Below are 27,809 nucleotides of genomic sequence, written 5' to 3'. Positions count from 1 at the left end.
CTCTCAACCAAAACTCACATTTACTGAATTTAGCATATAACTGCTTATCCCGTAAAATCTGCAACACTAATCTCAGGTGCTCGGCGTGTACAGTTTCATCATGTGAATAAATTAAGATGTCATCTATAAACACAATTACAAACTGATCCAAACACTATCTGAAAATTCGGTTCATCAAATCCATAAATATTGCAGGGGCATTAGTGAGCCCAAACAGCATCACTAAGAACTCGTAGTGACTGTATCTCGTTCTGAAAGCAGTTTTAGGTATATCTGAGTCTCGAACTCGCAACTGATAATAACCCGATCTCAAATCTATTTTTGAAAACACCGAGGCTCCCTTCAGTTGATCAAACAAATCATCAATACGCGGTAACGAATATTTATTCTTTATTGTCACTTTATTCAACTGACGATAGAAGATGCACAACCTCATGGTTCCGTCCTTCTTTTTCACAAACAACACTGGTGCACCCCAAGGTAAGAAACTCGGTCTAACGAAACCTCTATCCGTAAACTCTTACAACTGAGCTTTCAATTCCTTTAATTCGGTTGGTGCCATACGATATGGAGCTATCAAAATTGGTGTAGTCCCAGGTACAAGTTTAATGCCAAACTCTACTTCCCGATCAGGTGGTAACCCCGGTAATTCTTCGGGAAAAACATCCAGATATTCACAAACCACTAGCACTGATTCAAGCTTCTTTTCTGATTCTTTACTATCAAGTACATATGCAAGATACACTTCACACCCCTTTCTCACATATTTTTGAGCTAACATCGAGGATATTATTATTGCTGGCAATCCGTTCCAATCAGTAGACTCAACTCGGATTATCTCATTATTTGCACATCTCAAATCAATGGTTTTACTTTTGCAATTCACAACTGCATCATGTACGGTCAACCAATCCATACCGAGGATAACATCAAATTCATTAAATGGTAAAAGCATCAAATCGGCCGGAAAGCAGTAATCTCGGACTACTAGGGGGCATTTCTTACACACCTTATCAACAAGCACATAACGACCCAAGGGATTCGACACTCGAATAACAAACTCAGTAGACTCAACAGATAAAGTCTTACTGGATGCTAAAGTCTCACATACATATGAATGAGTAGAACCAGGGTCAATCAACGCAATCACATCAGTATCAAAAAGAGTAAAAGTACCGGTAATAACATCTGGTGATGAAGCATCCTCGCGTGCGCGTATAGCATAAGCTCTAGCAAGAGCACGAGCCTCGGATCTGGTTGTAACATCTCTAGACCCTCTCTGACCGCCGTTAGCATTCCCCGTATTCCTAGGTGGTCTACTTCGTGCTGTAGTATTACTCGGTTTCCCACTCTGATTCACATTTTGTTTGGATAATCTCGGGCAATTTTTGATAAAGTGGTCGGCTGACCCGCATTTATAACAGGAGCGATCATGAAATCTACAACTCCCCGAATGCCATTTACCACAATACTTGCACTCGGTTCTGTCCCGACGTTCGTTTTCAACACTGGCAACTGAAATGGCTCGTGTACTCACAGGGGGTCGATCGTGGTCTCGTCTGGAAAAACCCGAAATATTCTTTGATCGGCCTGAATCATCTCGAAATTTCTTCGATGATTGCTGAAAAGACTTTCCTGAAGATCTTTTACGAAATTCTCCAGCTTCGACATCAGCTTTCTTTTTTTTCTTTACCAAGTTCTTCGGTTTTGCAAGCTCGTTCGACAAGTACTACGAACTCTCGTATTTCAAGAATGCCAACAAACATCTTTATATCTTCATTCAGCCCATCTTCAAAATGTTTACACATAATAGCCTCAGACGATACACATTCCCGAGCATATCTACTGAGTCTGACAAACTTCCGTTCATAATCAGTAATTGACATGAAACCCTGTTTAAGCTCAAGAAATTCTTTTCATTTTTGATCAATGAACCTCTGACTGATATATTTTTTTCGAAATTCAATCTGGAAGAATTCCCACGTCACCCGTTCTTTGGGCACAACAGAAACCAATGTATTCCACCAATAATAAGCAAAATCACGTAGCAGAGATATGGCACATTTCAGGCATTCATCAGGTGTGCAAGATAGTTCATCGAATACTCAGATAGTATTGTCCAACCAAAATTCAGCTTGCTCAGCATCATCGCTATCTGTAGCCTTAAATTCAGTAGCCCTGTACTTTCAGATTCTGTCTACCGGAGACTTATTTAGCCTCGTCTGATCAGTTACCGGAGGTATCGTAGGTGCAGGAGGTGTATTATTCGGGAGTGGGGGTTGTAGAGCAGCCGTATTAGTTCGAATGTATTGGTTGAACCAATCATTCATCACACTATAAAAAGCCTATCTAGCCTCATCGTTCTGATTGCTTGCAATAGGTTGAGAGTTCATCGGCACTGTCCCATGCGCGGGAACAGGCGCTACACTCTCAATATCATCGGCTACCACTCGATTGGGATCGGGATCCATTACTATACGAAAACACATTTTTAACTGTCAGAATTCATCATACTACCGTATTAATACTATATGGATGTATAGCTAGACTCAAACACTCAACTTTAGTCCTAGAATCGACTAAATCGTAGCTCTGATACCAATAAAATGTAACACCCTTAACTTGAATTCGAACGCCGGATTAAGGCTAAGAGGTATTACCGAACTAAACATTTAATTATCTCATTCACAGTGTCAATAAACATAAACAGAGATTGAGCTGAAATACATACTAATATTTAAGTTATACGCCATTTTCGTATAGCCAAAATATTTATAATTTCAAAACATAGTTATCATCAGCCTAACCTATACATGTCATATCGAGTCCAAAATATAACTATACCAAAAAGATCGATAGTGTGATGAACTGCTGACGATCCCCGAGTCGGTGGCCAAAATCAACAATCTATAAAACAGAGAAATAAAGAACAGAGTAAGCTTTCAAAGCTTAGTAAGTTTTAAGCATCACAAATAATTAAAGACTTATCGAAAATCAAAACATTCATTCACACTTAAGTATCATTCTTTAGTACTAATAATTCACAAAAATCATTGACTGAATGTACATGAGTACATAAAGAAATTTTAACATATAATTCATATACAAATATACCATGACCGATTAAATCATTCTCATATTCACAAATATAACCATCAATCATATTTATATATATATTCTTCTTTGATGCTAATGATTCACTTCGAAATCAATTCACCGATGAGTAAGTAATACGTACCTGAACATTTTAAATGTATAGTACTTACTCGACGATGGTTTACTGCGAACATTCAATATCGTAATCTTACTTAACTTACTGGCATTAAGCCTGTTAGGTCTTAGGACTTGAAACCAATTACCAGCACAAGCCTGCGGGAATTTAAACCCGGTATAATACCAGCTCGAAGCCTGCGGGACTTTAGCCCGGACATATTTCCAGCACGTAGCCTGTGGGCCTTAAGTCCGGATATAATTCCAGCACATAGCCTGCGGACCCTAAGTCCGGATATAATTCCAGCACATAGCTTGCGGACCCTAAGTCCGGATATACATCACTGAATGTCATGCATACTTATTCGCAAGAAAATTCAATTCACATAACATCTCACAATCATAGTTCATTTATTCCATTCGAATAATAGCATAACATGGGCACCATTCATATAACTTTTGGCTCAATAACATACATAAGAATATATGTCCATTTACTTTCCAAGCTTAACTTCTAATGTCTATTCGGCTTTAAGCCTTAAACATAAATTATTTGTCACTCAACTATATTCAAATAGAATCAATAGATCGCAGTACGTTTATCATACACATATCAAGACATTATCAATTACGTACTAAATGTGACTATTCAAAACTTACCTCGGATATACTTGAACGGTTGCAGAAAGGCTACTCAATTACTTTCTCTTTTCCCCTATCCAACTTCGACCCTCTTTGCTCTTGAGCTTGATTTAAGCCTATGGTAACCAAATGAAGTTTTCTCCCCTTTCCTCTCTTACATTTCGGCCCAAAAGAACAAAGGTGAAGCTTTGTTTTCATCACCCATTTTCTTTTTATTAATTCATTACTAAATTAAAATTATAAAACCATTATAATTAAATAATACATATATTCCATATAACATATCATCATTGCCGGCCACTACCTAAATAAAATGAATATTGGACATGCAAGTCCATCCTCTTTGTCACATACATTAATAATAGGCCACTTAAGATTAACCTATCACATTTCAGAATTTTCTCACATAAGTCCTATTTAATAATTTCACATACAATTGACCAAATTAAAACATGAAGCTTTCACACGTGCATGTACACATACAGTAAGCATAGATTATAACGGTTAATTATTTTTATGACTCGGTTTTGTGGTCCCGAAACCACTTTTCGACTAGGGCCAAATTAGGGCTGTCACAGACAGCAAACCTAACAGAAATGGGAAATCATTTGTTAGTAGGGTGAGCGTTTGATCGAATCGAGCCAAATCGAGTGAAAAAGTTTTGAGTTAGTCAAGTTGATGAGTCTTATTTTATCATCCTAACTTTACTTGAAAATTTTCTAATTGAGCCAGGTGAAATGAAATTCTAGTCGAGTCGAATAAATTTGTTTAAGTTTAAAAAAATTAAACCGACCATATTGTAATCTTATTAACAATATAACTAAATTTTGAGTTTTAAAAAACTTAAATATCACACACACACAGACATATATATATATAGATACTCATTTCATAATTTACTTGTTAAGTCCTCAAACTTTTTATATATTTTAAAAAAATTAATTTTTTTAACTTGTGGAGTTTGTATATATTTTTATAAAATTTTAAAGTTTAGAAGATTATTTGAATTTTTAAAGTTTTTGAGAATGACCAACATACACATTTTGAAAATTTCCAATGATCTAAGGGTATTTATATCAACTTGTTATTTGATTTATTCAAATTATTCGAATTATTCAAGTTGAAAAATTCAACTCAACTCAAACTCGAAAACCCAAATTACTTATCGGGTTGGTTCAAAAAAAATCAAATAACTCAATTCAATGAATTCGAAATTTAAAAAAAGAAGAAGATTTTTTGAATTGAATTAAGTTTTTCCCATCCCTACCTATCAATCTATAAGACTCTTAGGGTATTCAAATTATACATAACCATCTAATGTTTTAATTGAAAAGTTAACGATATTAATTATTTGGGCTAATTAATAGCATTATAAATTATACTATAAACTAAAGTATAGAGATTAAATCTCAAATTTAAATATATTATAAGGACCAAAACTAAAATTTAACCATATTCCTAAATGTAAAAAAAAAAGCATTGTGAGGTGCCACATGTCAACTAAAGAAAAATGTCATAGAAAAATGTCATTCCTTTTATATATAAGTAAATAGATATTGATATTTGAGTTCTGAGTCGAAATTTGAAAGAGATATTAAATTGTAACTGAAAACAAAAAGGAAATAGTAAATGTTGATCTCTTAATATATATTAAAAAATAATATTAGCATAATACACTGTTATAAATAATATATTTTCGCTCAATTACAATTAAAATCAATTTAGTATAAATCATAATTGAATTGAAAATTAGAATAAATTCGAACAAAACTCATATTTAGTGAGATCGAAATTTAGAATAAACCGGGATAAAACCTACATATAATATTAACACATGATGGGGGTTGAATCTGGATACTCAAAATTTCAATGTCAACATCGTCAAAGTCTCGTAAGCAAAATATGTATTTTTAAGATACATTAAAAGGAAACTAGAATTTCTCTTGCAATGAGTTAAAATAATAATTTATACATAAATTTTAACTAAGTTCACTTTTTTTTGTTCAGTTTGCATACTTAAACTTGACAATTAAGTCCATTTTGGCCTCTAAACTTGGATTCCATCTGAATTTGATGACATGGAACTATCTCAAAGTGCCACACAAACGTTTATATTTTCCAAATGTAAAGATCAAAATAAACATAATTATCAAATTCAAATACTAAAATAAACAAATATATATATATATTAAACCTAAGTACCAAATTTAAAAACCATGAGACCTCCTATTTGCAATTTTGTTGAATAAGATGGGGACTAGGTAGAATATAAAGGGTCCTGGTTTTGAGGTGTGAAGCAAGAATATGATGCAAAAGTTTTAAAAGTAAATAATTAACATAAAAGCAAAAGAAAGGAAAAAAAGAGCAATATCTCAAGTTCCAAGTTTTAATTTCATCAATGATACAAATTCTTGATCCGACTCAAAGAATAATCAACTTTATCTTTGCTATGTCAGATAGATATATATATATATGCTTTTCGTATGAGTTTAATTTACTTGACCAAAAATATTCCTTCAAATAAACCAACATCTTTAGTCATCAAATATAATATGGGTAGATGCCATTTGTTTGTACAAATTTAATACTTTTATTTCTCAACTTTACTTCCTACTTTTCGAATTTTAAAATTTTAGTTCTGATCAAAATAATAATTGTTAAATTTGTTTAATTAAATTCAATCAGGTCCTATCTTAGGGTTGTTTGAGAAGGTAATCGCCCATGGCCCAAGGCCGGAAGGGGCCCAAAAAATATTTTTTTAGTTTTTAATATGGGAAAATAATTTTAGACTAAAACAAATTAATTAAATGCCTAGAGCTTTTAATTTTTTACCATAAATGCTTTATCTATTAGGGCTCCAAACCTTTTCTAGCTTTTATTGTATTATATTTTTTTAATTTTTTTTAAAAAAAAGAGTCCAATTTATTATTTCACCTAAGGCCCCAAAAATATAAAAAAACGAACTTCATTTAATTACTAGTCATGTACTATGAGTATGTTTATAGATTTAATCTATCTTCTCCGATTAGGTCATTCTACGTTCCTAGACTTTTGAAATTCCAGTCTTGATGCAAATGAAAATCACTAATCCATTAACTGGATTTTTAGTGAGTAATATGTGAAAATAATAAACTAACATGGTATTATATATATATGATAATATGTTTGCTGCATTATATTTTAAAAATAGAGTAACTTAATAAATTTAACTGTTATCGTTTAGTGAGAATAGAAATTTTCGAAAATTACAAGTATTAATAAGTATAATTGAATTTAAAATCTAAAAAACCTAAAAACTAAGTATTAAATGTAGGAAAAGTATAGTTGTTGGAGCATGTTTTAACTATACAATTTTCTAAAGAATATGAAAGCTAACTTTTTCTTTAAATGATGATGATGATGTCACATATCTGACATGATTGGTCAAATATGCAATGATGTTGTCCATATATGGTATATAATAGTCCGAATGCATCTGCCACTTGAATCTTGACCTACCACCTTCACCTTCCGAGCTACCAATGGCTGCTGAAGCTAAAACATCTCATCCTTCTCGTTACTACTCCTTCGACAAGTTATCACAACAGACTCAGATGACTAATAAAACTAATTCCCTTCAAACTCTTGAACCTGATGTTCGCCGACATCTACTCGACCTCGTCGAAAGCATTTTCAAATTTGTTGTTGATTCCAAGGTTACTTGCTTTATAAAATTTCATTTGCGTTATTTTACTTTGCTCTACTCCAAAAATAAGTTTGTTCAGCAAGTAATTAGCTCGGTTGGTTCAGCACTCAGCCTGATCCAACATCTAGTCAAGCTCATTAAGTCAAAATGGGTTATCTTTGTTGGTAACTCCACTTAAATGCTTTTTATTTGCTGCAGGATACTGATCAATCTGCAGAGTTCGACAACATGATCAGCAGCCTGGAGAGAATTCAAGGCATGCGTCAAGTATTGAATGATATACGAGATATCTCCTGTGAGGTTGTTGTCTCAAAATTATTATTACACCAACCACTGCATGCATGTTTTGATTAATTTATGAATTTACTAATCAAACGCATTGTACTTGCACCATTGTAGATGTCATGCAATCTTTTAGCAGCAGGAAGCGGGAATCTGGAGAAAACCAGAACAGCAGTGCTGGAAAGGCTTCGCAGTTATTCATGGAGCGCCAAAGTGGTGATAGCTATCGCAGCTTTTGCTTCCAGTATCGGGGAGTTGTCGATGCTGGTGAAGCATCGTGATGACGACCTGATGGCTAAGCTTTTAGTTAAAATCCTGAAAGGCCACTCGCCCAAACTCGATTTGAACGCTCTTGCGGGAGCAGGGCTTACCGACGGTATGTTGGAAGTGGTACGCACCAATTTGAAATTCTCCGACAGCCTAAAAGTACAGGAATCCATGAAGGAGGCGATGCTGGAGTTTTACCTCAACGCTACAAAAAACATCTTCGACATTGTTTTACAAATTTCAGCCGTTTTAAGCAAAAGGGAGTAAGCCCCTTCCATCCTCAACTCCAAACTTAATTAATTATTGGTGCTTCTCAAATTTTATTTTTTTTTGGTGATAATAAAAAACAAAAACTAATTACAAAATAGTATTATTAAGAGAAAAAACATTTGTAATTTTATCCAAATCCACTAAAGTGTGCGTCATCATTCGAGGATCATCGAACACTTGTAAATTATCAGATTCAGACAAGGCTTGTTTAGCAAGACAGTCTGCAATTTGATTTTGATCTCTCGGAATGTACCGCAAGCACCACCGTTTCTCTTGAGATAAAATGCTTTGGATGCGCCTAATTAACGCTGAATTTGCCTCTCAATTTTGATATTAGTAAATTAGTACCTTTAAAAAAATCGGAGTAATTTAATACCTGTTAATTTCGAAAGTGAGAAACTAATGATAATTAATCGCCGTGTTAATATTTTTTGTTAATTTTACATGAATTTAATTCATATAATAACAATTTTAACTCTTATAAGTTATAAATGTTGAGGCTAAATTTGTTAAATTTTTAGAATAAAGATCAGATTTAAAAAATATGTAAACTTTAAATGGTAAAATTATTATATTAATCAAAATTAAGTATAATTAATGAAATACGTTGACACCGTGATTAATTAAAATTGGCAGAGATTAAAGTTCTAGAAATTTAAAAACTCCTCCTACCTTAATTATTTATATGTTTATTTATTTCTACTTTTCATCTATTTTAGGGATGTTCATGTTGAATTAAAATCGTTTTCAGCACAATTAAGGGATATAAGTATTCAACTTCAAGACAACATGAAGTATATTGGTAAGTTTTTTTTCCTCACCGAAGTTACAACTTACGATTATATTAATAATTACAATAAAAATTAATTATTATAAATATACAATTGAATAAATCATTTTCATATATTTTTGTACGATTTATATTTTAACAAATCAATTACTAAATTTATCGATATAATTATAATTATCATAATTGTAAAATTTTAAACCGAAATCATATTATATACTAAAACTTCAATAATGCACAGACCATAATGATGCATCATATTTGTTATTTGCAATTTTATTATTTCAATCAAAGCTTTGTTTTGATTATTTTATATTTTATTGTTTATTGGATGCTATTTTTAAACCAACACCTATGTTTTAAATGCGTGGTTTCTACGTGCTACGTGAACACGTATGTCATCGAATTACTAATTATTATAATGTTATGCTTGATTGAATTGAGGTCACACATTAATCATTTCGGGAGTGTTTATATATTTTTATATTTTGATAAATTTAAAAAATACATATATTTCAGACATGTTTACCATTTCAACGTCAATTTTTAATAAATTTATATAAGAAATTTTCTCGTGGTGTCTGGTAATGGAGTAAATGTAATTTATATTTTACGTGTGATCACAGGCGCAGAGAAAATTTCTCCACTTGAGTATGAGGAAGTGTCCGAAATCAGTACTTCGGAACTGATAGCAAAAATCAAGAAATGTATTGAGGTTGGTTCAAATTACACACCACTGCAGATTATTGTGGGATTCATTGTTTCAAAATCTGGGGTTTTGAGGTTTGATTTGTTTGGGGGTACAGGTACAGGATTCTGAAAAACTGAGAAACAAGCATGTGTTATTTCTGATATCGGATCTCAACATCTCCATAGAAGAAATTAAGGTTCTCGAGAGATTGTACGAAGAGAATGAGGGCAAGTATGAAATCGTGTGGCTCCCAATCGTGGGATCGTTGGCATACGATGACAAAGCAGAGGCAAGGTTTTTGGAGCTGAGACAAATGATGAAATGGATTGCGGTTTTTCCACCCAGGATTAAAGAAGTCATTCAGTACATCAAGAGGGATTGGCACTTTATAAAGGAAGCGATTGCTGTGTCGGTGACTGAAGGAGGGGAAATAACATGCCTAAATGCTCTCCCTATGTTGTGGACATGGGGTAAGCGGGCCTTCCCTTTCACTGATGAGGAGTGGAAGAAATTGGACGAGCGAAAGACTTGGACGCTCGACTCGCTGTTTGATCAACTTATCCTTCCCGGTGACAGTGGCATAGACATAGAATCATGGGTATTTTTTTTTTCATCTCTAAATTTCTGTATTTATTTTTGGTTCAGTTTTTGGGGTGCTTAATGGCTACTCTGATTCATTAGACAAAGAGCGAGGCGACACTTGTATGCTTGTTTGGTGGTGGGGATATATCATGGAACCAGGAGTTCATCCAGAAAGTGAATAATGCTGCACAAAGTGCCGGTGTTTTCTTAAAACTTGTGTACTTGGGAGTGGGGAAGAACAAAGGCAAAGGCCTAACGAGGAACCAGCTGGGTCGAGACATTCTGGTTATTCAATCTGAATCACAGTGGCAGTTTTGGAGTCGACTGGAGAGCATATTGTACGCCAAAATCCGATTTGGCAAGAAGGATGAGGTAATGCAGGAGGCGTTGAAAGTGGTTGGGTACGGCGGGAATGGGGAAGAATGGGCCATGTTCTCCATGGGACAAGGTGCCATGGTCACAACCAGCGGAAAAACAGCTCTAACTATCATGGAACACTACCAGCAGATGGAGAGAAGCGGCATGATCGGGGTTCATTTCCTTGAAGGAATAAAAAAGTACAAGAAATTAATAACCAGAGATGTGCATAGCTGCATCAACCTTCACCTGCCGGCTATGGGTCAGATTCCGGGGATAATGATCTGCCCTGAGTGTTCCAAAGTGATGGACGTGTTTTACACTTATCGCTGCTGTCCTGAGTAATGCACAAATAATACACACACACACACACTATATATATATATAATGCATGTTTGAGCATTGAAAAAAAGAAGAGGAAATAGATATAAGTGTATTGCCCCTAAGGCTCTACCATGTTACTATGTTATTACTAAGCATATGCCATGGAATAATAATAATATCTGAGGCTCAGCCACTTATTCACCAACTCTGGCTGGTGAAGAAAGAGTCCAGGACTTGTTTAAGTTGTGTTGTAATTATCTCTCTATCAGCTGAAAACAACAAGAAATATCTTGTTTTTCTTCTTACAACTTGAAATACTAAAATACTAAAATGTGCCAACTTGTACATACGTCCACCCAAACAGTAATTAAGCAACTCACGCAAGGAAATGCCCAACAAGCTTAGGAGTGCACTGCATTATTGTTGCATGTCCCATATTCGTTTTTACGTAAGTAGATTTTCTTTTATATACTAGGATGAGGTAGTACGGTTCGAGTTTACACGAGTACTTAACAAAAAATTTAATCACCATTCAATTCAAATCAAGACAAATTAAACACATCAATTAGTGTATTCATATGTAAATATGAATTATATTTAGACCCTAGTTAAAGTAAAATTAAAATCTCATCTTATGTGTTATTCATTATCGTTTCAATTCTATTATATTTAGAATGCTATATATTTAAAAATAAAAATATATAAAAAAAATTTTCCCAAAAATTCAAAAATAAAAAAGTGTTATTTACTTAGAGTTATCCATAGGCCAAGCCTAGTTGGGTTATTGCCAAGGTCAAAAAAAAAATTTTCAAAATTCAAACCCGTTTTTGGTTCACCCCACTCAATCCTATTTCATTTTTAAAAATAATAAAATATTTAAAATATATTTTTATATTATTTTTTATAATAAAATTTAATTTTAAACATGTTTTTTAATATTTAAATTAAATTAAGGTCGGCTCACCATAAGACATAAAAAGAAATTTATCCAAACTCATTCCAAGTCGAGCCTATTCAAAGTTTGTATCATTATTTAAAAATTATTTTATAGTAATATTTTACATGTTTTATAATTAAATTTATATAAAATAGTTTTGATATATAATTAATCTAATTGAAAATTTAAAAAAAATATTCAAATTTGATTTAATATGGACCAAATGAATAGCTGAAAGTTCGGAAAGATCTTATTACCATTCATGGAGAAATTTAAAAGACATGCCTATGGGTCGGGCAACTTGCACATCCAGGCTCAAGCTCAATTTATATAATAAAAATATTTTTAAATTAAATTAAATTATAAAATACTAATATAAAACATATTTTTAATATTTTATTACTTTTTGAATAGGCGGGACCAAAAATAATTTGGACTTGAAATCTTTTTCGGACCCAAGCCACGGCCCAACCATTAATAGGTCTAAGTAAATGACATTATTTTTATTTTTTAAAATTTTTAAAGAGTTTTAATTTTTCACAAATTTTTAAATATTTTCTAATATTTTTATTGAAAATACAAATAACTTTTAACTTTTGAAACATTTTTTTAATTGTTTATATACAAAAGAGAGTAAGGACCAAATTGACACAAAATTATAAATAATGAGGGTTAAAAAAGTTATTTACCTTTTATTATAACAATCAACTTAACCATTCTGACAACAAAATTGATGATGGAGGGATAAAGATTTTCAAATAAAAAAAATAAAAAAAAAACATAGGGACTTAATGTCTCAAAACTAAAGTATATAGACTATATTTTAAAATTTAAAAAAGTATAGGAACCTTTCGCATATTTAAATAAAAAAAATATACATATATTAAAGACAAAATGGTTTGTAGAAATGGAAAAAGTTGTATGACATATATTAAGGATAGGATAGTCATTTGGTACAATGCGACGGAAAATTTTAATCCACAAGTGAAATTAAAATTTTGTCATATATTTTTAAATTTATTTAAAAATAAAAATAAATAAATAAAAGAGAAGGGATTGATTTACGTAATGTAAGACTCATTAGTTTTACCTCATATTTTGGTAATTAGATCAAATTAAATTTATGGCTGAGATTAAAATATAATTTTTTTCATTTTCCTAATTTTATAAATAAAAATCTATAAATAATTTTTACATAATGTAAATGGATCTCTTTCCTAAGTAAAAAATGTGATAAAATCTCAACTGACTTATAAAATAAAAACTTTCAATCACCTGTATACCAAATGATAATAGCAAATTGGCTGATATTGTTTTCTGAAAATCGATAATTTCCAAGTTTTAGGCTTTGTTTAATAATTTATTCAAAAAATTAAGTCAACTAAAATTTAAAATTTTAAAAAAAATACTCAACTCGTATTATTATTAATTGAATTAATCAAAATTTTAAAGCTGTTAACCGAATTGAATTTTTTAAAAACTTGTTAATTAATTAAAATAAATTTAGTTAATTTAGGCCAATCGAAATTAACCAAAATTTTTACATATTATTTCTTTTATTTTTACTTTTTACTTTTTTTTAATTTTATTTTTAAATTTTCAAGTAATTTTAGTTTTCATGATGCTTTTTTATGCCATTATAAGAATATATATATCTATTAACTTTATATTTTGGGCTATTTAACCTATTGGATTTATCTAATATATTGGGTCTACAATATATTATTATTAATTTTGATTAATAAGTTAATTCGATTCGAAATTCAATTTTAAATTGAATTAATCATTAACTAAAATTTCAAAAAATCTTTAATTAAATTATATTTGGTTACCAACCAATTACTTGAACTAATTTGATTTGTTCGGTTAAATCGAAAGGTGCATACCCCTACAATCAAGTATATATTAATTTAATTAAATAAAAATAATTCTTTGAAATTTAAAGACATAATAATAAATTTAGCGCTTAATGTTTACATCTTTTATCAATTTGGTTTTTATTCTTTTTTTTAGTTAAATTTGACCATCAATTTTTTAAAAAAAATTGAATTTACCCACCACTCTTTCAAAAAGAGTCGAATTGTTACTTTTTTAACGACATTACTGATTATTAAATTTTTAAACATAGTAGCTTGCATAACAATCTATGTGTTATATAAAATAAATAATGTCATGTCAACATGAAATACACATGGACTGCTATACAGGTTGTCATGTAAAAATCATTAAAAAAATAATGCTTCAATTAACATTTTCATTTTAAAAAGTGATTTAACTTTTTTTTGAAAGTTTAATTTAAAAAAATAAATTGACAAAAAATATGTGTTGAAGACTAAATTTATCATTACCCCAAATTTAAATAAGATAAAAGTACTATTTAAGAATTCAAATTAATTAAAATAAAATAATTATTAAATTTTAATTTCAATTCAAAGACATTTCTTTAATATCTAAGCCTAAACAAAAAATAAATTTATCATATTTTCACCAACAATTGTTGAGTGCAATGGTAAAATATATTACACCTTACAAAAATAACACATATTTAAACCTTAAAATGATATTACTAAAAAAAGATAATCATAAATACAAATATAAATCGTAAAATCGATATAAATAATATCAAAAAAAAATTCATACGACTCTTCCTTGGTCACACTCACACCTAACAAATCCATTTATTTCAACTGTTAAGTAGGTAACGAGATATAACGTATCACGTGTAGCTCATACTAATATAACATTTTTTCACGTGAACGGATATTTAAAAAATAATAATAATTATTTGAAAAATAAATAAAAAAGTGATATAGACATGGACACTTATTCTAAAATCTAACAAGCAGTTCCACAGGAAACTAAAATTTTCCACTTCTACAGCTAAATCCATTTAAGATGCACTCCATTTAGCACCACCCAAAGCTGTTCAAATCTTTTTCATTTATGATTTACACCAAAAAGAAAAACTACTTCAACCAAATAAATACTACTACTTTTCATCCCCCCAAAAAAGAAAACCTACTCATCTTTACTTACATAAGAAAAAGAAAGAAAGAAAGAAATAAAACCAGTTGAACAAACATGAAGTCTGCTTATGGGGTCCCTCTCTTTCTCCTTTTTCTGTTCTTTTCATCTTGTTTCTTCAATTACAATGAGGCTGCAACTATGGGTCAAGTAAGTCAAAATCCTTGCTTCTCTTTGATTTTCACGTCAAAGATTTGAGTGTTTTCATTGTTTATGGATTTGAAGGTAAATGGGTCATCTGAAATGGTTCCAATTATGGAAGAAAAGATGGTGAAGATGCTGATGTTGTTTAATGAAAGCAAAAGGAATTTAAGGAGATTTCAGATATGTGCGGTTTGTACTTGTTGTGGTGGAGCTAGAGGTGTTTGTTTGCCATCTCCTTGCTGTTATGCCATCAATTGCAACATTCCAAACAGACCTTTTGGTTTCTGCTCTTTCACTCCCAAGACCTGTAATTGCTTTGGTTGCCATCTCTAAATTCTTTCTGTTAGCTATCTCCGGTGGGATTTGTTCATTTTTTTCCAAGATATATGCTAAGCACTGTTTTATTATTTCTTTTTTTCAAAGATTTGTGATAAAATATATTGCATGTTTTAATAATGAGAATATTATTTATGGTATAAATTAATATTAGTGGTTAGTAGGGTGGAAATGTTTGTTTCTATTCATCACAATGATTAATTATTTTATTATTCTTTTCTTTACTTTCTCATTATGTATTAATGGGTGAAATAGTGAACAATGCAACTTGGAACAATCCAAGACATTCATCTTGTTTCGATTTCAATTAATTTGAAAAATTTTCACACAATTCAGTTCGATTCACCCCGATCCTATATATATAATGTATATACATTTCAAATGCTTTAGCTTCATGTTCAACAATATCTTAACTAGGGACATAGCCTTTTTTTTTTTAGAGGAGAATTTGTCAAAACAAGTCTCAACAATGGATGAGCTAGGGAGGAAAAGGTGATGGTCCAAAAGGGAATTGATTCACCAAAACAGCAATGAGTCGGAGAAGGATAAGAGGAGAAAGAAGTAGGTTGTGAATGTTATGGAGGTTGGTTGCAGGGATGAGTAATTGAGGATTGCTTTAGGGGAAGAATATCCTTTTCTTATTGATCATTTGGAGGGTATTCATAGGGGAAGTCCTCGTCTTGTAGTGGTGACGTGACAAGCTAGTTATCATCATGGAGTATGTGAGGGATGTATGCAGTGAGACCCATTTTGTTATGCTTTATGAAAGAGTACAATATTGTTATACTCAAATGGACCCTAATGATTTTTGAGGAAAATATTCACACTAAAAAACTGTAGCCAAATCATGGTGAGCAGGTAGCCTAATGAAAGGAGATGTTATCCTCTATTAGTGGGTGGTACATTCAAGAGATTGAGTAGTTAAGGACGATCTGATGGACGGAAGGTAGAGAACCATCTTCAAGTATTCACATGACGCTTTTTAAAAGTATCACATGTCCAGTCCAAGTTGGGGTATAATAGAATTAAAATGTAATTTCACCAATATATTACCTTATATCTTTATAGTTTTTAGAAAGACTAAATCAAAATTTAATAATTTTTAAAAGACTAAACTATAATTTTACCATATACTTTTTAAAATTTTATAAATGTTGAAGGGGTTTAAAGAAAAATTTTCAATTTTAAGGACTATACTTCTAATAAGAGTAAATCATTGTTTATTTAGACACAAATAAAGTACCTATGATTCAAACACAGTAAATGGGTTTTGGGGTAAACATAACATAAAATTGATCTTAACATTATTTAGGTATAATTACCATTCCACCCTCGAATTATAAAAGAAATTTATTTTAGCTCTTAAATTTATTTCCATTTTTTTAACTCTATATATAATGAAAAAGTTAACTTTTCCATTAATTCGCTTGGTTTTTCAACACTAATATTGTAATCTACCGTTAGTAATTAATTAATATTTTTAAAAAATAAAAAAATAAATGTATAAAAATTATATATTTTTTTTAAAAAAAATATTAAATACATGTTCTTCTCTTTTAGAATTTAATATTTTTTTCTTAATTAAACTAAAGTAAAAAATATATTTTATTGTATTTTATTTTCATGTGCAGATCACATTTGTAGGGAAGGTAGGATGAATCCTTTCTTCATTCGTCTCTCTCTCGATAAAAATCCAGAAAAATAAAATGAAAAGCCAATATAATTCACATATAAATGGTTTAGGTGCATAGTTCCATTCAAATCAAAGCAGAAACAAAGAAAGAGAAAACCCTAGATTTTGGGGATCTAGGTCATTTGCGTATTTCATTCTCATTTGAGTATTTGGGGATCTACGTCTGCTCCTCAACAGCGCAGACTGCTCTTCAACGGCTCGTGAACCAAACCATTCTCGTTGCTGTTCTCTGAGTTTGTTTTGTCAGATTTTAAAGTGCTCTATATTTGGGACCTCTTTCCATGAAAGAAAGAGAGAAACAAGGTTGAGAGAATGGAGAAGTGGTTGAAAAGAGATTTAAATGTTGGGCTTGATGTCGAGAATCGTTTATCTGTCAATATTTTATGGCTGTTTTTAAAATTTTTCTCAAAAAAACATGAAAATATGAGTTTTGCATATCTATTTTTCTAATACAGTCTCTAATCCACATATTTCTGTATTAATAATAATATCGTGTATATAATGTGAATCGAGTTAAATCTGGTATATTTCAATCTAAGATTCAAGTTAAATTTATGAATTTTCAGCACCAAAAGTTTAAAAAAGTCATAAAGGCCTACTTGTTGGCAGTACAAAAATGTGTGTTCATTGGCAGAAACAGTGAAAAGGTATTTTAGATGAGAAAAGTGATACCAAAAGTAAAAGCTTTAAAGAGGTGCTTTTTTGGGTTGACAAAAACTATTTTCAATGTATAATTTGTATTTACTTTTATGGCCATTAAAATATTCACATATTTACATATTCATTTTCAATCAAAAGGGCCTATTTCAGAGTTATAAGTTGGTAGTTCTGCTGACTCAAAGTGCTGATGATAACATGAGATGACTTAAAACATATCCACAATCAACAATTGTAGTCCTTGTGCTGCAAGTGTTTTCCGAAATACATTTTCAACACTTGGCTATGTGTCTCTGGTGTGTAGCCAAATTCCGGCAGCTGATGCTTTGAGTCGGGTGGCCCAGTTGTATGAATAGTGGGAGCATATGAAATTATTTAAAAAGATGAGGTTTTGTAGGTGGAAATGCCCTAAATAGCAGAGGATTTAAATAATGGTGAGCTTGGTGGATAAGAGAGTTGTGATACTATTAATGCATATAGATATTTAGGTACAGCCAGCGCAAGTATTATAGGGTAGTTGGTTGTTGGGTGGAGGCAATTAAGCCCTTAGCTACAATTGTGAGTTGTAAGGTGGTGTTTTTAATATTTGTAGACTCATTAATGTCTGTTTGTAAAGCATGAAATCCCCATAAGAAACTGTAGGTTGACTCTCTTCTTTTACCAAGGAAAAAGGAACTCTTGTTGAGGGATAAGAGGATTTAGAGACACATTGTGTATTTGTTGCCTTTATAGGAGTGATCTGCTAATTTCATTCACCATCCAACAACATGATGGTAACAGCTTGGTGCACAAGTTGTAATGTTGAAATTCTTGTTATACCTTCACACAATCTGTCTTACTCTATGGAGATGGAGATTTTTTACAAAGATTTAATCAGTTTTTATTGAGGATAATTCATCAATACAATGTATTTTATTAATCATTATCTAATGAATAATGAAAGTAACTAAGTTTTCTTGTCAATTAAAAAATATAAAACTTCTAAACAACCTAAATTCTCGAAAATATCTTAAAAATAGGAATAAATAAATAACAAAACTAGAAAATTTAATAAACACAATATTGGTCTTATATATAATCAAAATTAAGTCTTATAATTCTCGTAATAATATCGTTCAAAAAATTCTGTTCACGCAGTCTTCACTAAAATGACCATTAACTTGAGTTTTCTAACTCAAGATCAAGTCATTCAAATTGCGTTTCTAAGTTAAGAGATAGCTCTTTCATCAATTCAAAGACATCTTGACTTAGAAATGCCTGGATTCTACCAAAAAATGCATCTCAAGTCAACCGAATTTGTAAACTTGAAAATTGATAGTTTCAGTGAATTGAATATAATAAATTTCATCACATTCGTGCATGTACCAATCCAAGTGATATTTGCTGAACAAAATGAAAATAATATACAAAATTTTTTGGTGGTTGATGAGAATATATTTAAACATTTTCAAAGATAATTTCCCAAGTAAATTTTGATGACTATTGTAAATAAATTGTGCATTGCTAGATAACTCAAAGAGATCAAGATTCATCCTTGCAAAACCAAAAATTGTCCCACTATGTGATAAGCTTTAGATGTTCTATAAATAAAGGGCATTAAAGTGAGAACTATAGGAGTTTTGAGAGAGTTTAGAATGCACAATTGAGTTCAATTAGTGAGTAACAATTTACCTTAGCAAGAAAGTTGAGTGGGGGAGAGTTTATACTAAATGTATTTGGATAAGGCTACAATTATCAATAGTTCGGATAGATTTGACTTAAATCAGTGCTTGTACCCTAATATTTGCTATAGTGGAATTCTTCTCCAAGCATGGCCCCACAGATGTAGGTTAGGTCCAAGCTGCATAACAACTTGTGTTCAATCTTTTATTCTTTTTGTGTTTTATTTATAGGTGTATTGCTTGTTGTACAAAACGGTGTAACCATATGGCTTGGTTCACCTCACTACCATGACTTCAAATTTTCAATTGGCATTAGAGTCACACGCCTAAAGGATTTGGTGATATCATGTTAGCTTTGATGTCTCAAGTTTTTGATATAACAATATTTAAGATAAATTTTTATTAATTAAGTCATTTAGTGATTAAATATTTTCAAAGCATTTCAAAGACTTGCAAAGCACTCAAACATATGTTTTGAATGTGGTTTAATTTGTCCAAATGTTTTTAAGTAAATACCAAACTATTCTAAGGTTTTTAAGGCACTTTGGTAGTAAAGTCTCGAGACATATGGCTCTAAGTCTTGAGACAAGCAAGTCGGTAGCCAAACTTTGTTCCAAAGGTGCAAAGTCTTGAGACATAGATTGCATGGGCATGTCTTACATTTTTATTTTATTTTGTTTTAGATTTTAATTTAGTGCGGTGACATTTTTCTATTTCTTATCAGAATTTATCGTCAGAGATGACTCAAAAATTTGCACTTGAATTGATATTTACATGCTTGTTTTTATATATTTCATTTATCCAATTACTTAATACATTATTTGTATGAAATTTTGAATGAATTATGTACTATATTATTCTTAATGGTTGATTAATTATTTAATTGTTTGATGAACTATTACCTATATTTGATTGATTCATTTTTATTCGATTTTAATCAAATTGTTCATAATACTATAATTGGCGACTCTAGTAAAATATTTAGGCAAACAAGACAGAAAGGAAAGTTTGTCGTGTAATAATTTAGTAGGATCGTGCTGAACAGTGAGACCGAAAATAATTATATGTCTAAGTGAGATCGAGAAAAGAGATTAGATGATAACTTTTAATTCGAATTAAGAGTATAGGCAATTCAATGGAAATTATGTGTTCACTTAATAACAATTAGTAATTAACTTTCATTTTATGGTGTTGCATCGTTTTAGCAAGTAGAAAGTTGGTTTTATGCTTGTACAGCCTTAGCCTTGATCTAACACAATATCATCATGATAGTCAACTTCCAACCAGTACAACTTCTCATATTGATGTCCAAATGAATAGGGCTCGTCATAATTGTAGCAAAACCCTTGGCCCTTCAACTAGCCATCTTCTCATGACTCTACTTTTCAATAAAAAGAAAGATTTTTCCCTACTTGAGTTTGAATCGACCAATGTCATTCCACCACTTCCAGAGAATGGAAAAGGAAGTTGTTGTAGATATACCTCTAACATTAGAGCCCACATTGTTGCCAAGGCCCTTTCCATAGGTTTGACCTGTTAATCTTCCTGAAAGCTTTGTCCAAGCTCATATCTTTCACAAGGTAGGTGGGTTGATGCATCTCTACAACTAAATGAATGGAGCTGACCAATCCAGTCGTGAATAAAATCTACTTGTTGGTCTCTACAGACAAAAAATGCATTTCATGTAATTATGGAGAGTGGATGGAAGATGACTATAAGTTATGAAAAGACATTTTTATAAATACACCAACATATCTTAAACTGATACTTGGTAACCGTTATAACATGAAATCAGTAAACAAAACAAAGGCACCTTATTTCTGAACTGTTTCTATATACATAATCTCTTTATTGCGACTAAAAAATGGAGCGACTTCAATTCTGGACCTGTATCGAATATAAACAAATGAACTGAACTTGGCAACCATAGGAGGAAAAAAGCTATCCAATCAAATCAGGTTCTCATGGCCAGTGGAGAGAACCGATTATAGTACCAGCTCAGTCTCTTCTGTTTTGCAACACCTTTAAATGCACAATGATGTATATATTTTACATGGCTTTAGCTGTTGCCGATGAACCACACGGCGATGCACTCATTTATTTGCTATTGATATGGATCGGCCCAGCATTTATCGTTCTTGACAGCTTTTTCCCATCGTTTTCTGAAGATATCCAACTCGATATATGACTGTCTCCTTACCTAAATAGATCAAATTCATACTCCAATAAGGAAAACATGGTGTTCTACAAACTTATATGACTACAAGGGAGTCGATGCCTAACCAAAGGAAAAAAGAAAAGGTGTTCCATCTGTTTTTGTCATCTTGTAATAATGAAACATTCAAAATTAGCAGTTTCGTTTCATTTGGTTGAAACTAAAACAGAAGCACCTAAATTTATCACACGTACGTATTTTGCATCATGGTGATACTAGATGGTTTTTTATTTTAGAACAGCATGATGAATATAATATGCATCTAACAAGAATAAGAATTCATAATGCAGGAGTCTCAAAAACATGGATAAAGATCGAATAAAAGGTAAGTTCAACTAGTTAAGGGAGCGGGACAACAGAACGCAATATACCCAGATACTTACTTCTACTCTAGGATCTTTTCCACGTCGATGAGAATATGTCTGCGATAAAGAAACAATCAATATGGTTAGCAAAGACAAAATACCTAAGTACCATAATATATTTGGAATAGAATAACAATGAACATAAATTTAATATAGTTTCATTTTCATATTTATGGATGGGCACATCAGCTAGTGCAAGCTAACCTGCACTGCTGAATTAGTTCACATTATAACTAATACAAAACTGGGCCAGTTTCTTATATTGATCCAGCCAGAAAAATACTGGGTTCAGGATGAAAAGTTCCTTTATGGTCCAAAAGTTGCCAAGGTCCTTTCTTCCCTTTTAAGTACCCATATAATACAGATCTCAGGCACCTGAAGACGTAAATGGGTGCTATAATTCCTATTAATGAGGAAAATAAAGGAAAAGTTCATTGGTCCAATATCGAACAGAAATCCTTAACTTCATTCATAATTGAGTCTAAGCAAGAAAGATTTCTCCATTCAGCTACACTTTCTACAATGATTGATATTATGTCCTAAACAAATGTGTTCCATATTATGTTTGTTAATTCTAACGAGCACAAGGGAGGGAGGGAGGGATTATATTGACACAACAGTAGCATTAAAGTACTAGAATGAACCAGGACTTGAGATGCAACAATCTCCAAATTGCTTAGAACCATATCCAAGGATCATATTGCTTAAATACAGAAAATAATGCACCATTAATATCTCATTGATAAATCTGTTAAATATCTAACCTTGTTTCCACCTTCAACAGTAGAGTGATTCTTTTCAACTGTGCCCCCTAGTGTAGGGCGATTGTAGTGGACTATGTACTCAGCATCAACAACCCCAATATTTTTAGTTCGATCACCCTATTAAAGAAAACAAGTTATGCAACATTCATTTTGGCTTAACAAATAGAAGGGAAACCCGTTTAAAAGTAGCTTGCCTGTGCACAATAGCCAAGTTGCATATCTAAGCCCCATGCATGAATCAAGTCATTCTGGAAAACCAAATAAATAAAGGAGAGGTAAATAACAAACCAAGGATGTGACTTTAAAAAATAACGGATGTAGGAGACAATTTTAAAAACATTTAAATAACAGCATTAAGGGACATTCACCATCTTGCAAAACCAGAGATGTTTAGTCAATTTTGCTCCATAATAAAGATGTATCATCTTGTATTCTGCGCTAAACAGTATGCTAGCGAATGTATATATAGCAATTGACCTCCCTACCCCTCCCAGAAAAAGGAAAAAAAATAAGGAAAAAAGAGTAAGGAAGGCAAACCTGAATCATGTACCATACACAACGCCAGGCAGCTCTTGAGAAAACAGGGGCCATCATTTCTATCCATCTGTAACATTCTCTTCTTAATTCATAAGTAGAACCAGCATTTGAGAAATACTTCCAAACTGAATAATTTTGTCAAATTGCACTGTAATTGCTGAAGAAAAGCATAAATTCTTTTGGAAGTATCAATAGAAAAGATACCCTTGACAACAACAGAAATAGAGAGAAAAATATTTAGTAATTTCACAACATAAAACTTTACCCTGTGCATGGAGGTGCCTTACTATGGCCATCACAACTTGTCCTGTTAGCACCATGTTTAAAAGTTCTCCTGCAAATAGAAACCATACACACTGATGCAATGTAAGAAACTAATTTAAATACACTGCATTTTAAACAATGCCTGTGTGGTTTGGAAAATACAATGAATTCATAACGGAAGTAGCATTCAGAATAGATACAAGAAATAAATGAATAGAAGAACCTGTGCACTATTGATTTCCTTCCACGTGCAGTAATTTGATGGTGTACCTCTGATTTAGCAGTATCAAGAGCAGGCTGTGATATTTCTAACCCTTCGCGCTCAACAATTGACACATATCTGACAATACCAAATTAACTTCTATTTCAGTTTCAAGTACTTAGTAAATAGATCATCAGTAGAAATTATATAAAAGATGTGGCCCAAACACTTTCTCAGTTCTTTTTAATAAAGATGATAGCAAAAGTTAGCAGACATAGGAAACAATTTCTTAAGCTTTAAAGTAACTATCACAATTTCATCAACATATCACCAGCTTAACCAATGCTCTCTGTCAGCTCTGCAGTCATTCTCGACTCTTATGAGCAAACTAAGAGTAGCCTATAGCTATAAGTACTACAAGCTAGAACAAGAATTCTTGAATAAAAGCCATCATAAACTTCCTCATCCTGCAACTTTCATTTGTTATCATGCAGCAGATGCTTATTAGAAATATTTTTATACTTGGATAGTAATGGTATTTCTTTTCATAAAGCAACGGGAATGAGCAAACTTCTGTCAAATTTATGTTATAGTTCAAATTTCAATTTACTTTTTCGGGTGAAAATCTTCAACTCCAAGGTCCTCATCCCAAAGGAAAATGTAGCTATAATCCCAAACAATATCAGGGTGTAAGAAACGCTTTGCAAACCACCTAGTCACCAAGAAACAAAATCCAGAATGAGATTTAGAATAATGCTACTTCCAATATAAGCTGCTATTGGTTTGGAAGCCTAAGATGTCTTACCATTTAGTTTGATTGCGTGCAGAAACATGTATGACTTGATCACTCCATGCAAAATCCTTCCATTCATCAACAATACCATCATAGTGGAAAAGCATTACAACAAAACCACTAGATAGAAACTGTACAATTATAAACAAAGAGCAATCAAATTCAAATATATATATATAGAAGCAAAAATTATATGTACTGATCAAAGGAATTGTATTTTACCTTTTTGACCATTTTATGGACAATATCTTTTTGCTTTATTCCAACAGCAACTGCAAATAAGCTAGTGGAGACCTTCTCCTTCTTTACAAACAATGTGTGCACATCATCAGAACAGAGTTCAATATTAAAAGTCTGATAGCGGAGACATGATAACTTTGATTGAAATTTCCGTCAGTCATTTCATAAACTTTTACCTTTGGGAAGCCCCATAAAGGTCTCATTTGCAAGTTAGATGTATTTGTGATGATGCCTTCAGGCAATGGTTCACTTCCAAGGGGCTTGCATTGGCTCTAAGGATATATACAAACATAAGAAACTACAGTCAGAATGTTGATTGCTAGAACAGAAAAATTTTCAGAAATAAGGAATGCGATTAAGTAAAACCTTCAAAGACTCATAAACAGACCTTGCACTTGTTTGAGCTTTGCAAAAAGTCAGTCACTCCCCACATAGACATCTTCTGCATGAATGAAACAATTATTATTCTCCAACAAATCTATTGCTTTCTATTTTATCTGTGACACCAACTTCCAAATAAATTGATAGTAACTTAAACTGTACACTGATAACACAAGTAAAAAGAATGGGATCCATAGACTATTAATCTGCGGAATGATAATGAATTAAACTAGGTTTTTTTTTGTGAAAAACACACAAAAAGATGCTCATTCACAAATATAGAAAGTGAAATACGTGGATTTACAGTCATATGATATGATTACAGAAACAAAAAATGGCACATATACCTCTTTATTTGCTGGTGCGACATATGAACTCCCAAGGAAGTAAATTATACAAAGCAGAGCAGTAGCTGGAATAAGGCTACATAGACATGAGCTACAACTTTTCCGTTCAGTAACCAGAGGTATCTGTCAAGAAAAAGGACATAAAGGCACAATAATTTAACTATCTAAAGAAATGGAGGCAAAAGCCAACAAGCAGATTAGAGGGCACAAATCTCGCAATAAAAAAACATTATAAAGTATAGACCCGCAAAATATAAACACCGACACAGCTTTATATGGCAATTTGGGTCAGGTGATTAGTGCTTGATGCCTCTTCCCCGCCCCAACAAGCTTCATTGAAGTGTGAGGGTGAAGCAGTTAATTAATAAGTTTCATAGCATAACATCAGGCAACAAATGCATCACTGAATATATGTTTTTTGTGCATTTAATCTTTTACCGCCAATCACTACAAACGCTAATATCGAAAGAAATTCAAATTTTTTTTTTTAAAGATGAAAATTTTACTCTACTCACAAAATCCAGTAACAGTAGGAGTTCTCATAGAACTATAAATCAAAACATGGCTTTATAGAAAGCAGAAACAAGCTAAAATTTCTAGTAAAGGGAGAAAACAAAAAGATTTAGAACTGGAAAGCTGGAAAGTAACTTTTGCAGTGCATAACATGATTATGATTATGATTATGATTATGATTAGATTAAAAAAAAAACCAAAAGAACTTACACAATCTCTTGACTTCATATCAATGAAACATAAAAGAACTTCCACTCTTTGGCTTTAAGCTAAAAAAAAAAAAATAGGCTGCTGCATTTATTTTTGTTTTCCCATAAACTTGAGTGTTTTTTCACAGACAAATAAATAATGATTGGAGAGAGAGATTAAAAAATAATAATAAAGAGTTTGAATTTCTTTATTAAAATTTTTTTAAAATAAATTTTTTATTTTTCTGATTTAAAATTTTCAGTTAAAAATAAATATATCAAATCCATCAATTTTAATAAAAACCACTGATTAAATTACAAATATTAATTAACCTATAAAAAGAAAAAATAAATATTAATAAAAAAGCACGAAGCCGAAGAACACGGTGAAGTGGAAGACATGGCAGAGATTCGTTTCGTATCCCACGCGCCCAGGATTTTCAGTTTAGATTTTTATTTTGTCCTTATTCACTATTTAGCCCCAGAACTATACTTATTTTCACATTGATACTTTTTGGTATCAACCAATCAAAATATGCCATGTGTCCTTCGTTGACCGTTGATGTAGTTGTTGACCGATGATGATTGTTTATTAACGTTGATCGAAGAAAAAAAATTTAAAAATATAAATTTTATTAAAATTATAAAAATCTATTTAAAAATATATATAATTGTAAAATAATGTTTTACAATTTTTTCAATTATTATTATTATTTTGATAATTTAAATTTTTTATAATTTTAATAAAAATTATATTTTTAATATTTTTTGTTCAGTCAAGGAGGACCAAAAAGTATACCAGAACTATAATTCAGATATTAAATTAGGAAAAAAAATGTTTTAAGTATCAATGTGGAAAAATAAAGCCTTTTATTTTTTATTTTTTGTGACTACCACATTTGGCTTGAGAGTGAAAACGACATAATTAGGTTTGGGGTTTTCCATTTAGACTGACCTAAAACACGGTTTTCCTATTTCATAGACTTGTCTTTTTTCCCATTTTACACATTAATTTGATTCCTTTATTTTCTTAAATAGTTATTTTAATATGATATCTAGAAATTTTATCACACGTGTATATGTGTAAAAATTACCATTTAGAATGTGAAGATGTGTTTAAAAATAGGATAAATTACATAAATAGTCACTCAACTGTTAAAATTTTTTATTTTAAGCAGTCAAAATAAAATGTTTACAATTTAAGCATTTATTTTACATAATTCATTCATTTTGGTTACTCCTGTTAAAATAACAGGTAACAAGTTAATATGGTAGTTTAAAAAATCAGTATAATAATAAATTTAGCCCTCAACTTTTACATATTATATCAATTCATAATTTTTAAAAAATAACTCTCAAAATTTACAAATATTCTCAAGTTTATATTAATTCTAAAAAATAAAAAAAAAATTCAATTTTATATTAATATTAAATAAATATAATAAATTAAG

The 27,809-nt window shown here is 31.3% G+C and overlaps 3 protein-coding genes across 6 annotated transcripts; 2 read left to right on the top strand and 1 right to left on the bottom strand.

The window, feature by feature from the left end:
• The first annotated feature begins 7,267 nt into the window (after positions 1 to 7,267).
• Positions 7,268 to 11,402, top strand: LOC107959482 (protein SIEVE ELEMENT OCCLUSION B). Its single transcript, XM_016895552.2, has 7 exons — positions 7,268 to 7,547; positions 7,736 to 7,837; positions 7,937 to 8,349; positions 9,076 to 9,158; positions 9,770 to 9,858; positions 9,950 to 10,432; positions 10,516 to 11,402. Exons 1-7 carry the CDS (start codon positions 7,374 to 7,376, stop codon positions 11,116 to 11,118), a joined length of 1,947 nt encoding a protein of 648 aa, XP_016751041.1. The 5' UTR covers positions 7,268 to 7,373; the 3' UTR covers positions 11,119 to 11,402.
• A 3,548-nt stretch (positions 11,403 to 14,950) lies between these two features.
• LOC107959480 (uncharacterized) lies at positions 14,951 to 15,686 on the top strand. Its single transcript, XM_016895551.2, has 2 exons — positions 14,951 to 15,208; positions 15,284 to 15,686. Exons 1-2 carry the CDS (start codon positions 15,116 to 15,118, stop codon positions 15,533 to 15,535), a joined length of 345 nt encoding a protein of 114 aa, XP_016751040.1. The 5' UTR covers positions 14,951 to 15,115; the 3' UTR covers positions 15,536 to 15,686.
• Positions 15,687 to 21,268: 5,582 nt separating this feature from the next.
• LOC107959479 (uncharacterized) lies at positions 21,269 to 26,672 on the bottom strand. Of its 4 annotated transcripts, none has more exons than XM_016895548.2 (14): positions 26,381 to 26,672; positions 25,658 to 25,780; positions 25,318 to 25,371; positions 25,106 to 25,201; positions 24,912 to 24,992; positions 24,702 to 24,820; positions 24,507 to 24,608; positions 23,918 to 24,034; positions 23,696 to 23,764; positions 23,431 to 23,497; positions 23,088 to 23,141; positions 22,894 to 23,010; positions 22,148 to 22,186; positions 21,269 to 21,749 (listed from the first exon to the last, which is right to left on the bottom strand). In XM_016895548.2, exons 1-14 carry the CDS (start codon positions 26,396 to 26,398, stop codon positions 21,654 to 21,656), a joined length of 1,152 nt encoding a protein of 383 aa, XP_016751037.1. In that variant the 5' UTR covers positions 26,399 to 26,672; the 3' UTR covers positions 21,269 to 21,653. The 4 variants fall into 4 exon arrangements, with proteins under 4 accessions (XP_016751037.1, XP_016751038.1, XP_040970372.1 ...); XM_016895549.2 differs by having other exon boundaries at positions 25,318 to 25,368; positions 26,381 to 26,536; XM_041114438.1 differs by lacking the exon at positions 26,381 to 26,672 and adding an exon at positions 26,173 to 26,193.
• Between the last annotated feature and the right edge of the window lie 1,137 nt (positions 26,673 to 27,809).

Source organism: Gossypium hirsutum, chromosome A05 (genome assembly GCF_007990345.1).
Source record: "Gossypium hirsutum isolate 1008001.06 chromosome A05, Gossypium_hirsutum_v2.1, whole genome shotgun sequence".
NCBI lineage: Eukaryota > Viridiplantae > Streptophyta > Magnoliopsida > Malvales > Malvaceae > Gossypium > Gossypium hirsutum.
Note: the sequence above shows the minus strand (reverse complement) of the source record. Positions and strands in the feature narration are given on the sequence as shown.

Coding starts and splice junctions, on each gene's coding strand:
- LOC107959479 (XM_016895548.2), bottom strand. Junction 24,035..24,506: donor GAAGATTTTCACCCGAAAAA/GTAAATTGAAAT, acceptor TGGTATTGTCAG/ATATGTGTCAATTGTTGAGC. Junction 23,765..23,917: donor AGGAAATCAATAGTGCACAG/GTTCTTCTATTC, acceptor TTCTATTTGCAG/GAGAACTTTTAAACATGGTG.
- LOC107959482 (XM_016895552.2), top strand. CDS start 7,374: ATGGCTGCTGAAGCTAAAACATCTCATCCTTCTCGTTACTACTCCTTC. Junction 7,548..7,735: donor AATTTGTTGTTGATTCCAAG/GTTACTTGCTTT, acceptor TATTTGCTGCAG/GATACTGATCAATCTGCAGA. Junction 9,159..9,769: donor AGACAACATGAAGTATATTG/GTAAGTTTTTTT, acceptor GTGTGATCACAG/GCGCAGAGAAAATTTCTCCA.
- LOC107959480 (XM_016895551.2), top strand. CDS start 15,116: ATGAAGTCTGCTTATGGGGTCCCTCTCTTTCTCCTTTTTCTGTTCTTT. Junction 15,209..15,283: donor AGGCTGCAACTATGGGTCAA/GTAAGTCAAAAT, acceptor ATGGATTTGAAG/GTAAATGGGTCATCTGAAAT.